Source organism: Protomyctophum parallelum, assembly GCF_964188405.1.
Source record: "Protomyctophum parallelum genome assembly, chromosome: 15".
NCBI classification, from domain to species: Eukaryota; Metazoa; Chordata; class Actinopteri; order Myctophiformes; family Myctophidae; genus Protomyctophum; species Protomyctophum parallelum.
Window position 1 is genome coordinate 20969882 of NC_139710.1, and position 15007 is coordinate 20984888.

The 15007-nt window shown below is 42.9% G+C and overlaps 1 protein-coding gene across 1 annotated transcript; it reads right to left on the minus strand.

Moving 5' to 3' along the window:
• Positions 1–7645: 7645 nt before the first annotated feature.
• Positions 7646–8833, minus strand: LOC310871725 (phosphatidylcholine:ceramide cholinephosphotransferase 2-like; the record flags this gene model as incomplete). Its single annotated transcript, XM_083783364.1, has 1 exon — positions 7646–8833. One exon carries the CDS (start codon positions 8831–8833, stop codon positions 7646–7648), a length of 1188 nt encoding a protein of 395 aa, XP_083639490.1.
• Positions 8834–15007: the final 6174 nt, after the last annotated feature.

Consider the following 15007-nt stretch of genomic DNA (forward strand, 5'->3'; position numbering starts at 1 on the left):
CACACACACACGAGACAGCTGGCCAAGCTAAACCTGTGTAAATGAACAGCAACAAGTTCATTTGAAGACCATTTGAAGACAGGGGTTCTCTTTGAAGTTGTGTCACTCAGTTGGTAAGCCAACACCATTGTGAGCGGGGGAAGATTTATGACCTCTCCATCTCACCTCTGCTTTTCCTACAGCTGCTCCAACACAATATCCTTGTGATGTCATAGCAAGAAAAACTGAAAAAAACTGACCTACACCCAAAGAACTTCATTATGTGCACTTGCTTCCAGCAAAACAAGAATGACCATAATATAAAAAATCACAGCCTAAGTGTCCATGTCAAATAAAAGTTCTGCTCCAGATGTCAAGCAGAGCTATCAGAGTTGTGGTTTCATTCAGTTAAACTATGAGCCACCAGTTCTCAGAAGAGGGAGATGTGGAATTCTGTAATGCCTCTATTATTGCCTGAAGAACTGGAGAACTAGGGCCCTCTGGTGGCAGCAAGGATAAGGAACACTCATGTTTGGGAGTTGATACCGGTATACTATTGGTGTGTGTCTGTCTGTCTGTGTGTGCACGTGCGTGTGCGTGCGTGCGTGCGTGCGTGCGTGCGTGCGTGTTGTACCAGTCTTACCAGTCCAAACAGGGGGATATTTGTACAACTTATATTGCTTTAAGGCAATATAAAGTGTGTGCAAAAATAGTGTGTAAAAGGTAGGTAGGTACCTGGGGGTGACCAGTCAGATCTTTGGGTGGCGAGGGGCACGGTGGCACAGTTGGTAGTGCTGTCACCTCACAGCTAGAAGGTCCTGGGTTCGCTCGGGGCGCTGTGGGTGCTGGCGGCGTGTTTCCTCCTCCGCGTCATGAGTGCCCATACCCGAAGGCGGGGTTGGCGAAAGGGCCTTTCTGTGTGGAGTTTGCATGTTCTCCCCGTGTCCCCTAGGGTAGGTACCCTCACAAAAACATGCAGTAATCCTGGTCTCTAAACTGCCTCCCCCTGGCCAGCCGGGACGCCTGATGGAGGGGAAAGGAACTGGTTGGAATAACGTGCTCCTTCCACGCGCTACGTCCAACCAGGAAAACTCCCCCCTGTCAGGTGTAAAGGAGCAACTTGGACACTCAAGCATGAAGGAAGCATGAGTTAAGTCCGTTGCTCTCCCTAGGTTGGCGGAGGGTGTGTAGAGCCCAGGATCACATCAGAGGATGATTGACACAGGGGTGAAAAATGGGTTACATCGTGGGACAAAAAAATATAAATTATAGGGTGGCCATGCAGTGACACCCAAGGCCGCCCCCTAGACACTGATTGCTTATACAAATAAATGAACAGCAACTCTTGCTGCATACATGTCCATATCCATGGATGTTGACATCATAATAGTGAGGATAGAGACACATAGAGATCAAATCCCACCAGACCATTTTGCCGATATTCGTCTACATTCTTGTCCATCTCAGCTAGCGTCCCCTGACCTACTGTCTCACTAAATAAAGAAAATACAGTCTGAAGAGACAGCTGCCCTGCTGTACATCCTGTCGGCCACCACAACACTGCCGGCCCAAAAGAATCCCACAATCTCTACATTTTCCAAATTTTGAAAATAGCAGCAGAAATTATCAATAGTTAAAACATTAATAAAATCCCCATTGTACTAGACTAGACCAGGGGTTCTCAACGTTTTTGGCCGGGGACCCCCAGAAATGCTTTGGCAACCCCCCGGGGGGTCGCGACCCACGGGTTGAGAACCCCTGGACTAGGCTACTAATAGCAAAAACATCATGCATACTCAACTGTATATGGTACCTACGGCCTGCTACAAACACGCTGCAGGAGTGCAGCTGTAATGCAAAGTCTTGTCCTGCATATATCTCACGTTGGAAAAGCGGATGAATCTACAAGCTTATTGGTAGTCTTATTGGTACACACCGTGTTCTAATCTAAGCTATATCGGACCACTTCCTGAAGCCTAATTTATCCTCCAGTTTAGGTGTGATGGTTTCGCTTGTCGAAAATAGCTGGAAGTAACCCATTATACAAGAGAAGGTTTAACTTTACTTTACGCAATCAATTGTGCAGAATTCATCTCTGCTTTGAAAGTAACAATGAAAGTTAACTTGTAGATCAGTCAAGAGGTGCACGCACAAATGCACATGTCTGTTATTTTGACGGATGCTACTGGATCAGAATAGTTAATAATTAAGGTGTGGATTAATTGACTTGAAGATCTATATACTCACAAATATTCATACAAATTACCCACTTACTTTGTCATACGCCCAGTATACTTTTATTTTTAAACATTTCTTTACACCTTTTGACCATTTTGACAATGTTTTCCAATCATGTCATGCCCAAAGTAGGGATGCCCGGTTGAAAGTGGTTAGTCATACCTAAGACTAGTGTTGTGCTGTATCTGGGTGATTTTTCACAGGATAATACGCAGAGAGAAGATATTTACCTGGTCAAAGTGTTATTGGCAGCTAGTAAAAAAGCAATTACAAGACTATAGTACAAACCAGAACCTCCAGCTTGTGAGTAGTGGCTGAGCATTGTGGAGGAGATATTTGTAATGGAGAAACTAACTCATGTATTGAGACTACAAGAGGAACTATTAATTGAAAAATGGGAGAAATGGACTGAATATAAAGATCAACAAAACGACACCAATGTTAATAATGATGGACATTCATAAATGGACTGGAATATGTTGTATATTAATGATGTATCTGAACCCTTGCACTGTAATTGTCATTTTATGTTTTTTATTTTTATGTCTAACTGCAAATAGAAATTAAGTTAAAAAAAAAGAAAAGTGGTTAATCATTGGCATTTCATTTTAAAATGAAACTTCACTTTCAGGCTACCAAAAGCAGCTGTTGCAGCCTATATTGATAGGTGGAGTTCAGTGGTTATCACTCTCCACAGAGGGCTCCATTTGTGGCCCCAGATTTACCTTTTAGATACAAATGTAAAAAGCCACATCCAGCAAAAAATACAGCTGTGTTTTCATAAAAGCATAATGTCTTGCACAAATATGCAAACAAACAAAGCCAAAGAAAAACTGGGGTCTCCAAATTACTACGTGCATAACCATGAAATTACAAGGTAACATAATAGTTTATACAGCTATAAAAACCGTAATTATGTACTGTGGCTTTATGAATAGCGTGGTTGGCAAAATTAGGTCTCTCTGAAAGGCTAAATACCTTTCTGTTAATTTGTTCCCTTTTCCCAGCCCTTTGATTCAGCCAGTGTGGTGAGATAAACGTTTATAAATCATGGGTTTAGCGACTGAGACACTTTCTGAGAGCACACAAGCGTGTTGGGCCAGAATGAATTTTGGTTTTGATTTGGAGCGCACACTGACGTTCCAGCCAATGTTTAATCGCCAGGGAAAGCTAGTGAAAACCATGATGGATTTCACAGGCATGGTTTGAGCTTGGGGCTTCATCGCAAATCCATTTGGGGGTTTTATTTAATTTGGTTAAACATACAGAGTCCTTTTTATCTTTTTATGTGTCCATTTTTGACCCTCCAGCCTCGGAGGAAAGTATGATGTTGCTGGGGGAATTTCCTAAGGGTCCTTGCCAACTTCCTTTTATGAAAATAAAAAAAATATTCTGTGTGGGTGTGAGAGAGAGAGAGAGAGAGAGAGAGAGAGAGAGAGAGAGAGAGAGAGAGAGAGAGAGAGAGAGAGAGAGAGAGAGAGAGAGAGAGAGAGAGAGAGACTGGATATATCCAACAGTACAAGCCAGACGTCTGAAGCTTTGTGCACTGAGGAACACAGCGCGAAAGACAAACAGGACGACAATTAACAGTGACTGGTGACCGCTGTCCAAAACACTGCTTTGTTGGAAAAGCATGTAGCCAGATTACTAACATGGGTCAACCCTCATGCACCCACTGATCCAAGTGAGACAGACCGTCTGACCGACTGACAGAATATGAATGAGTGAAAAGCAGTGGAGCGACTGTGGCGTTGCTGACTGGCCTGTGTGGAGGACATGACATCCACAACCCTGATCCCTATAGATCAGTGGTTCCCAAACTGGGCCCCCACATTATTATTATTTGTGTGTGTGTGTGTGTGTGTGTGTGTGTGTGTGTGTGTGTGTGTGTGTGTGTGTGTGTGTGTGAGTGTGTGTGTTGGGAGGTTTTCATTCAACAGTAAACAAACCAACATACAGTACATGGGTGTATGCACATTTCTAAAGTGACAATTACTTTTAAGACCTTTTTAATACCTAATTGGCCAAATTGTCAAATATTACATAAGAAAGACGCAAACATTGTGAAAATAGCTGATCTAAAAGCTACTTCGACTATTTTCACAATATTATGTGGAACTGAGTCAAATGCCTGCAAGTGCTTGTCATGGTGGGGGGTCCCCAGTTCAAATATGATTAGTGATTAGCATGAAAAGTTCGGGAACCCTTGCTATAGATTACCTATATGAAGTCACAATGTGAAGTTACAAGTACAACCGCTGAAACATAATACATAATGTGGACAGACATAAAGGTCAGTAATGTTTTTGCACAATTGTCTTAAATCTCTAATCCATAGCTCATTTTGAACATTCAATTCTTTCTTAAATTCGATTCTTAAACAATTTCCTTTAGTGCAGTTGGTGTCGTTTACACTTTACAACAAAACCCTGAAATGACAAGATGAAAATAAACTATGATTTTGAGGTCATGCTTTAAAACATAGCCAACAGTATTCATGACATCTAGATATGGCTGCTTCCAAGTTCCAAGCAGAAAACCAGGCCTTTATCATAGCTTTACTCATAGCCCATGTAGATTTGCATGTGTAGAACCGCCAGCATGCTGGTGTGTGGCCCACACATGTTTGCGTGCGCAGGCCTCATGTATATGCCGTTGCCATTGACACATGAAAAGCCTTGCTGGCTGTTGTTTCTGGAGACTACATGGTCCATGGAAAGGAGGAAATGAAGACAAAAAACAACAGGGAAGTGTGAGTGCAGCAGAGGAAGTCTAACAGCTGATTGCATTCTCACGGCTTGAGAAACACCACGCCATTTGACTGCAATCAACGCCAGCTCACTCTCTCTCCTTGTGTTGGATGAAGGGACAACAACTATCGGTCATCTTTCCATTGGAAAGAAAGAACTAGTATAATATGTATGTGTACTGTATGCTCTGTTGCGCAAACCAAATAAATCCAATCAAATCTGCCCAGCTTAGGTGGTTCGGGCATCTGGTTAGGATGCCTCTCGGGCGTCTCCCTAGGGAGGTCCTCAAAGCACATCCCGCTGGGGGGAGACCCCCGGGGCAGACAAAGGATGAGTTGGAGGGTTTATATCTCCAATACGGTAAAAAAAAATCCTGAGTTTCCGTTGGTAAGGCATTGCTAGGGAGTAAAGGTGACTTTGTATTGCGACAGAAGGTCGCAGTTGACTATGGAATCGAGCATGGCACCTTATATGGTGCCCACCCGGTCTTATGACATGTGAGATCATCAGGGATGGGGATGTGGAGACCCTGATGTCATAGTAAATGCAACCTGCTGTCACAGTTAAGCCATATGGAAATCCCTGATGTCTTCACTATTGGCCAGCAACTCTACATCTGACCATACTATATATGGACATTCCATGTTGATTCTTCCCCATCCATCCTTCCTCTTCGATGTCTCCCTTTTGACTTATACCAAATTTCAAACTCTAGACGGGCCTGCCCCAAAGTAATTAGTGCAGCCGCGCCCGGCAGCCGGCGAAAACTAGGGTTCTCAACAGGCCCACCTGTCCATTCAAACTGTAGACGGGCCTGCCCCAAAGTTATTAGTGCGGCTGCACCCGGCATCCGGCGAAAACTAGAGTTCTCAACAGGCCCGAAAATTAAGGTCCGGCCCTACCTGGGCCCTCATCAAACCCTGTACACTCAAGAGAATGGTCCCCGCTACCACCCTTAGATCTCCATGTACTGTATGGAGCTGACCTGTTCTGACATTCCATATGTTGATCTGACCTCATCAAACCCTGTACACTGACACTCAAGACATGCTCCTTATATGGCCAGTACAGAATCCATTCCATGTTGATTTGACCCCCATGCCAAAGCGCCAGCGTTCGCCCAGCAGTCTGCCGGCAATGCGATGCGGATGTATGCGAGTGACCTCAGGCGTCTTACTGGTTATTATTATTATTCATTTATTTAATTTATATTTAACCAATTAACCGTAGTATTAATTAACAGGTTACCATTTCCTTAAGGGTTATAGGTTAAACACCACAAACATCCCTTCTTTGAATGTAAATGTAAGGCATTTGTACTTTATTTGCGATAGAATAAGATATGCTGTGTGTATTACAGACCTGTTTAACATTACACAACAAACAATATTAATAGTATGACTCACTCTATTATTTGAAGCCAATCTTACAATAAAAAAATCATCTCATGAACAACTGAATTTACGTGATTGGTTATCCGATTTGTTCATCTACATATGACGTACCTTTTCCCTTCATTGTCAATGGCATTTAATGTTTGTGTTGCCACAAATGTATTTGGCAGACATTTGACCTAATTCCTCCTTTCATTGTAAATGGCAAATATCGAGACGTGTGGGAACAAAAGCTGTATATAGGAGAGGCTAGGGCCCTTCAAAAAAAAGGTTTTGAATTAACATTTTTTTCTAAGTAAAATATCGGATATCGGTACATATACCCTACAAACCCTCCCGCGCACTCAGATCAGCCAACGCAGGGAAGCTGGAAGTACCCTCACTAAAAACGCCGGGACAACGCTCCACACGTCCCAAACTCTTCTCCCTTCTGGCTCCAAAACTGTGTTTATATGTATAGTTTCATTATATAGATATTCCACTGTTACTTTCTTAGCTTACGCATGTTTCATGATAAATGCTTTTTATGTGAAGTATTCCCATGCTTTTCTTTTGTTCTTGCTTAATGTAAATCACTCTGGATTAAGAGCGTCTGCTAAATGCCTAAATTGTAAATTGTAATTGTATACAATTAATATATCGGATCGGAATGTAAAAGGATTTTAAAGCTCTAACCACACCAAAGGGTCACCATGCAACTCCTTGGGTCCAAACGGTTGCAAGGAGTTAACGCTAAAACCGCCCTTTGGTGTGGTTAGTGTGGTTTCCGGATCAGAACACAACGTAAAGAATGTGATAAAAAAAAATCCAAGACAGAAAAGTTAAAGGGTCAATCGAATCTCCAAATAAATACATTTTCTTCTGCTTTCTGTTCCGAGAAAGGTGTTTTGGGTGACAAGCTATATTCAACTGCCTATAATAACTAAATCTATTTTGAGATATTTGGTCATTGAACTTAAATAATGTAAAAGAAATTCAACATCACGTTAAAAGGGCTATTGTATGGGAAACCTGCACATGTCCTTGCATTTGAGAAATGAACCAGAATGTGATGAGAACCCCGGTGTAAAGACAGGGTCTGATAACGGCATGGGTTCCCTGTGAATCTCTGGCCCCAGATTGATGAAATGGATGGTGTGAAAAGTATTCACCCAAAAAGAGATTACGCCCAAATATGGACATGCCTGACATCACATTACTGACATCATAGACTTTGTACCTATTTCCCCAGTGCATCACATTACTAACGTCATGGCATGTCCTCCAAGTAGGGTAGTATAGTGACTATTTTCTGACATCATGGATTGGCACTGTTTCTGAAAAGGTCTTATCTCTCTGTCCGATCCCTCCTCCACCACCTGTAAACCAGTGATGTGTCAAGAAAGTTGATTCTGATTCATTGGTCTCTTCTCCCTCTTCCACCATCCTGCATCGGCGTTTACAGCCAGGTGGGAGAAAGGAAGGCCAAGTGAAGACAACAGGGAGAAAGGAAGGCCAGGTGAAGACAACAGGGACGGTTGTCTGGACGTTTCCCTCAAAAAAGTTGAACACAGGGTTCCACCAGGTCCTCGACAGGTATTGGCTGGGCACCCGATGCAGAGCATGCATATTGACCATTTCGTGGTACCCCCAGAATACCCTGGTGGTGAAGAAGTAGGCAACGACGATATCGATGCTGTAGTGCTCATGACTAATCAGGATACAGATAATCCCCGTGGCGCTAAGCAACCAACACAGCCAATGGTACCACCACAGTGATGGCGGGGAGTACTCTTTGATGAAGAGGTAGAGCAGAGACAACATGACGGTGTGCCCACTGTAGAGATAATCACCACACAATTGATGGGACTTTGTCACAGCCATACCTCCTCCTGACATCAGCTTTAATAGCCTCCAAACCTTAGCGGCAGTGTCATCATGCAACTTGGGAGTGCAGCCAATGTGTATGGAAGGAACGGGCAGAGTTGTAATGTACATGGTGACACAACGATACATGTACAGAGTACCAAGTAGAAAGAAAAACCTACGACTTACTATAGACTTGTGTTTTAGAAACAGCCACTGGGTGGCCCACAGTGCAAGCAGTACTAGTCCGTTGATCTCGGTTACTGTCATCGCCCAGGCGATTCTGTCCACGACGTAGTCGAAGAACTTATCAGGGAGGGGGGGGTAGACCGGACTTTCGGGCATGCTCTCGTGTACAGCATTGAGGGTCACCGCCGTGAGGACACCGTTAAGCAAAGTGTAGAGGAAGGCCAGGCCTGTCTTCCACCACTCGTTAGGCAGCCGGTCAGTGTGGCCCTCAGGGATGGGGATTTCAGTGTAATCACAGTGATTGCTGATGTGGTTAGGCTCATCGCTGTCGATGTCACGAGCACCCATTACCGCTGGAGACGTGTCAGTGGTGGCGGAAGACGCAGGGGAGGAAGATGCAGGGGATGGGGCCGAGCGAACCAGTTCAGAAGCAGCCATGGAAGACCCAATGTACGTGCTTGTTGGTGATTTTTGGTCCAATTATAACGTGTTGAATCACAGCCTCAGGAATGTATCAGCTGGCCAATCAATACAGTGTACTTTTTCAGTCACGTATAGGCTATCAATATCAACACAGGGTGGATCAGATCAGATCCAGCCTGAATCAATTCAGACTTAATGTGTTAGTTGGTTAAATTGACAGTATTCCAAACAAATCTTTCATCAGTTGTTAGTTCACTCAGCCTTCCTTCCTCCTCTCTTCGGGTGCAACCACGTGCTGCTTGCAGAAAGTACAGGGCAGCAATTTCCCTTATTAATATGTTACAGCTTCAGAACGTTGAATATAACAGATTAAGTCTAGTCTAGGTAAGGTTACCGGCTATATATCCTACAGATGTTCTAGTCACGATGATGATTGCATGATGCAATATGGTTTCCCAAGAGCACCATATATGGAGTCCGCTGTGCTCTAAAGAGCAGACTGATCAAAAACAGTGAAATCCGGGTATAAAAGTAGTATGTAGAATAATTTCTTTCATGTAGTATCTGAAACAAGGCTGTATTCAAATCAGGATGTAATGCGTGCAGCACCTCTGTGTGTTCCCGTCTATGAGGCACCATTGTCGTTGCAAATGCACCAAGTCTCTGTGTGTACGTCTGTACATCTATAATCCACGTAACTCGAGAACCGTTCGCCCCACCCACTTTAAATTCGACACACGCGTTCCACCACCACAGGGAGTGCAGTGCCTGGTGTCGGTTGGACCCACGGTTGTCCAGAAACGCCCCAAAAAGGCCTCTACCCGGGCTCTGGACCGGGCCCCTGCCCAGGGTCCATATATGGAGCTGGCCTGTTCTGACCTCACAACACTCAGTATTTGGGCATGGCTGACACAGAACTCCATAAGCTGGCCTGTTCTGACCTCACAACACTCAGTATTTGGGCATGGCTGACACAGAACTCCATATAGGAATGAAGGGACACAGAGAGACACATGTATACGTCGGGCATAAAAGGGACACAGACATAATATCTGGGTGGGGCATACATTTCCAACTTGCATCATTCCAAGTTGGCCGCACGGGCACCACCATAGAGGCCCCACGGGCACCTCTCTCGTTATCTAAAAGACAGCTTGAATTACCATACTACACAGCATACAGAAATAGAACAACAGTAGAAAGAACCAATTAATGCAGCAACTCTGTCACAACACTGTAGATCTACATCAGTCTTGCTGACACACGCGTTCCACTTAAAAAAGCTTGAACTTAAAAGGAAATAGCAACTCACACAGGATAATTTAAGTGATCCAAGAGCCATACTGTACCCTGTCACTCACAACTCGCCACATTCAACAGCAGAAACAACACAACGTGCACATTGTAGGTCAATCTGCATTCAATTTCGGAGCCACAAACATGTTTCATTGCCACCCAGTCATTGGGTCCCAAAATGCCAGCAATGGTACAGCTTGAATCACATTAGTATACCACAGGTCGACTCCACAGCATACAAAGAAGCAAAGAAAAAAAGAAAAGGTACCTTGAGAAGTCTTTATTTGTCTTCATCAGTTGAGGAAGTGATGGCAATTTGGAACTAATCCTAGAGAGTCCTAGCTCCTCTCGTTCATCCTTGGACAAGCCCTCCAGCGGCGTTTCAGACTGGAGATGACTGGAGACTCCATTCATCTCCATCTTCCAATATGTCCTGGTCCAGCTAGGTTCGCCAGCACTTTCTAAATTAATATTAGATTTAGTAATAGTATTTGCAATTTGTACTAAACTAAAGCATATTCATCAACAAACTCTGAATTGTGCAGGGGGGGGGGGGGGGGTGTATAATGTGCACACCCAAGATTTCTCAAATAATGTTCACTCTACTAGAGTAATTTTGGAAAAACAATTCTACAGTTGTATTACTTTTTATTACAGTTTTATTACTGTAATTTTACTGCCATAACTGTAGAACTCAACTTACAAAGAATGTTATAGTTTGAGCATTGAGTAGCCTAGGGCCAAATGTTACTTATGTATCTGTACCTATAGCCTACAAGGGAAGCCCTATATCTGGCAAACCCCCCCAAAACGCTATATCATGAAAGGTTTTGTTTTACCAAGTAAAATATTCAAAGTGATATGACACACAATTACGCCCAATTTAATGTAAATGTTAATGCTAAGCACAGCAGCTAACTGTACCAGTACCTAGCTACACTATAGCAATTAACTCACCTGTAGTTAACACTCCCCCAATGCAGTTATTATTGGCATGACGACGATCATTATTACATTAAATGTAATAATGAATAAGAAGTAGCAAATTTAGCTACTTCTCTTTCAACTGACTCACACTCACACTGCTAGTCTTTTAGCAGTAATAACTCCCTAGCAATTCTGACAACTAGCCTACTCACTTCCTTCCATGTGGTGCCGTGCAATGTTCTTAATGTACTTAATTACAAATAACGAGCTTGTGCCAAACACCTGACGTGTCTGTCTCCGTCTCATATGGGTGATGAGAGCACCTGAGCGAGTGAGCTGCGAATCCAGGCTATAGGAACCCCCATCACGGAGTGAATGTTTACCTTCTAAAGTTCTAAGCCTGATGACGCGAGGAATACTCTAGGGTTAACCTTCCCTAGGACTAGGGAGCAGTGGAGCCTGCCTGGCAAATGACATGGGGGGCCCTTTTTGTGGGCGTTACCAAAAGGTGGGCGTGGCCATGGCCGCCAGAAGTCTGTCAGATTTTGACAGCTTCAAGTTAGTGTTAAACATAATATAACCAGGGTTGGGAGGGTTACTTTTAAAAAGGAATCCCCTACAGTTACAAGTTACTTGCTAAAAAATGTAGTCAGTAACGTAATCCCGATTACTCCATTTAAAAAGTAACTACAAGTTACTTTCAGTTACTTTTGGATTACTTTTAAGTAAAACTCAATTTAATTAGATAATACAAGTTTTACCATTGATAGACAAGAATGTTGAGCCTATGAAATTAAGATAAGGACAACTGAAATATGGTTAAGGTCATTTCATTGTTAAGAATTTGACCTCTCTGAACAGTTACATTACTGTAGAGTCATTGTGTCAACTTATAACAGATCATAAGAAAAATGCATCTTGACCTACAGAACCATTTTGATTGTTTGATTGACAACAACCAACAACTTTGACAACCAACAACTTTGACAACCAACAACTCCATCCATGTGTGGTCAAAGTGGCAAATAAAAACTATTTTTGACATTCCTGGCTGACACTAATTTAGATAGACATGGCATGAGTTTAAAACATTGACTAGACAGTAAAGACTAATTTATATAGTCTACAAATAACTCAGCCCTATACAATTATATTTATACCCCGTAGGCTACTCTTTAAATAAAAAGCCTCATTGTATTTGACCTAAAAGAGAAGACTGCGCTACCCATTATTTATCCCCAAATCCAATATATCATATGCTCTCCTATCTAGTATCTCTGCAGTGTTGCCTGGTCTGATTATTATAAGCCACATTGGGCTTATTTTTCTGAAGTTGCTTGTAAATAATGGTAGAACGGTTGTGAGCTTGTAGATCGTCTATTTTCAAATAGCCAACATATAAAAATATGCACATTGTTTAATGGACGATATATATAGCTTTGAAGTGCTCGTGCTTTTATAGTCGCTTCTTTTGGGCTTGTTTTCATAGACCTGGTTGCTTATTTCTCTCGCAAATTGGCAACACCGCCCTGACGCAGCAGCAGCTTCCACTGTGAGGATTTTACACAGAGTCAGAGAGGTGCGCGCTGCGCTCAACTCCAATCCATTCCGTTTGGTGTTATAATAATTTATAACTTGTTTGTAAAATGAATGAGGGGAAGGGGAGAATGTAATCCTCATGTAACCCCCGTTACAACACCCCCGTTACTGTAATCCAGATTACACATTTTAAAATGTACTCTAAGACGTTACAGTTACGTTTTTTTTTTACTCTGATTACAGTAACGGATTACATGTAATCCGTTACTTCCCAACCCTGAATATAACCCAATTGACTCCAGTCCTCTCTGTTTAATATATCTATATAATGAAACTACAGTATATAAACTATGCATATACCATGAAGTGCTATGACTACTAGCTCTGGTCCATAGCTCTAATGCGTTTCATTTAGAGCTATGTTACTCTAAACTTCCCCGCTCGCATGAATGCAGACCAGCCTCTACTCTTTGGCGTAAATAAAAATAACGTTTTTGCTACACATCAAAACAAAGGCCAGTTGTGTCATTAGAAAGCCTACTTTGGTAATTGGTTCTAGTTCTAGTGAACAGAAATAATAAATAAATAGACTTGGTAACCTAACTGTAGGGAGTGCAAACACATTAAAGAACCTGGGGGTTATCGTCTATGAAAAGGCAACACAATGAGGAGAAAATAAAAATGAACCATGTAAATACAACAAATTGAGCAGAGCACTGCAGGGAGTCGAACCGCATTCCGGTAAACCAGAAGTACCACAACCAGTGCCTTGGATTTTGTTTTGTTTTACGAGGTCCATTCGTTGAAATGTAAATTTTGCATTTCAACAGTAAAGTAATTTCACAATTGACATTGTAGGCAATAATTAATAACGGTATGGCACCAGGCCAAAGCCATGTGGAGAGAGTATGTTTTGCACTCTGAGTGTGTGTGTGTGTGTGTGTGTGTGTGTGTGTGTGTATGTGTTCGTCAGTTTGTTAACAGCTAATCTCCAGCACCATTAACCCGGTCGATGCCAAATTTTGCACACACACTCCATAGATGCCAACGATGAACCTCTGTCCAAAATTTTCCAGAACGGCCTGTATAGCACCACACATTTTTGTATGCCCTCCGAGACTATGGACTATAGCCTTTAGCTTTTCCGTGATTTTCACCTTTTTTTCAAATCCTCCGAAATCGTGTGTGTGTGTGTGTGTGTTGTTGCAAGCAGCTGTGTAAATATGAACTGCAGATGATTTATGGGGCCACCTATGGGGCTATGTACAGGCTCCTAATGACTCACCCACTGATTACCTGCTGGCTGGCTGGCTGACTGACCTCACGTAGCCATGCAGACTTATCTGCCTTTGCAATGCAAATTGCCCCAGGCAGGCACGCGGTGTGATATTGTCTGGCTACGCAAGGCTATGACTGACTGACTGACTGACAGACAGTCATTGACATTTGTATATACTGCATCTGATCTTTTATGATAATTTTTCCACTTATTTTCCGCTCCTTTCCAATTTGACCCCCTGGTGCCCCCTAGGTCCATGGGCGGAGCTTGGGGGGGTTCAGGGGGTGCACCCCTGAAAAAAAAAAAAAAAACTAACTTAACTTTAATACCTTCTGCAGGCTTCTGACTGTAGTTTGTAATCATCTCTCTTATCATGATATGATGACTCGCTGTACGGCTGTAGTGCATGTGTGTATGTGTGTGAGCTGCTGTACTACCTAAATAACTCATTTTTAGGGTTTAGGGCATTGTAAAAACGCTAAAATAATAAAATAAAGGTTAAAAAAATCGGGTGTCGTTGGCCAAGCAGTCGCACCCCCCGGCGTCAAGTTCAAGCTCCGCCTATGCCTATAGGTCAGGCCCCCCGCTTTGACAGTTGGATATGGCTACTGGGTATTACCCAGGTGGGTGCGAATACGATACTGCTCGCCCATTTACCAACTCGCCCCAGGCGTACAGCCGGTGGAACAGCGCGGCCTGGTATTCCTAAAGTAATCTATCTAAGTAATCTAAGTATGCTTAAATGTTTAATGGTTAAACCTAACCTTATTCCGAACCTCAACCCCAGTAAAACTATGCCTAACCCTAAACTTATTTCTAACCTTATTCTCAGTAAAACAAAATAAAGAATACATGAACCGCCGCACCGAGCTGTCTGTGTGAGGTCGGCGGAAAGAATCTGGGGCGAGATGGAATTGGGGCGACATGACCTGTTACCGTGGGTGCACATTGGTGGTGGTAGAGCTTACCCCTTTCACCGTGGATTGCTTTCTGTATCAAATATGAAGCTCTAAATAATAACATTATCAGCTTTCCAGCCAAATGCAGTGCCAAAACACAATGAAAACACTTTAGGTTGTGTGGTAGAATTGGTCATTTTCAGATACCGGTAGTTAGTTTCAACCACAAGTCATAGCACACCCTGGCAA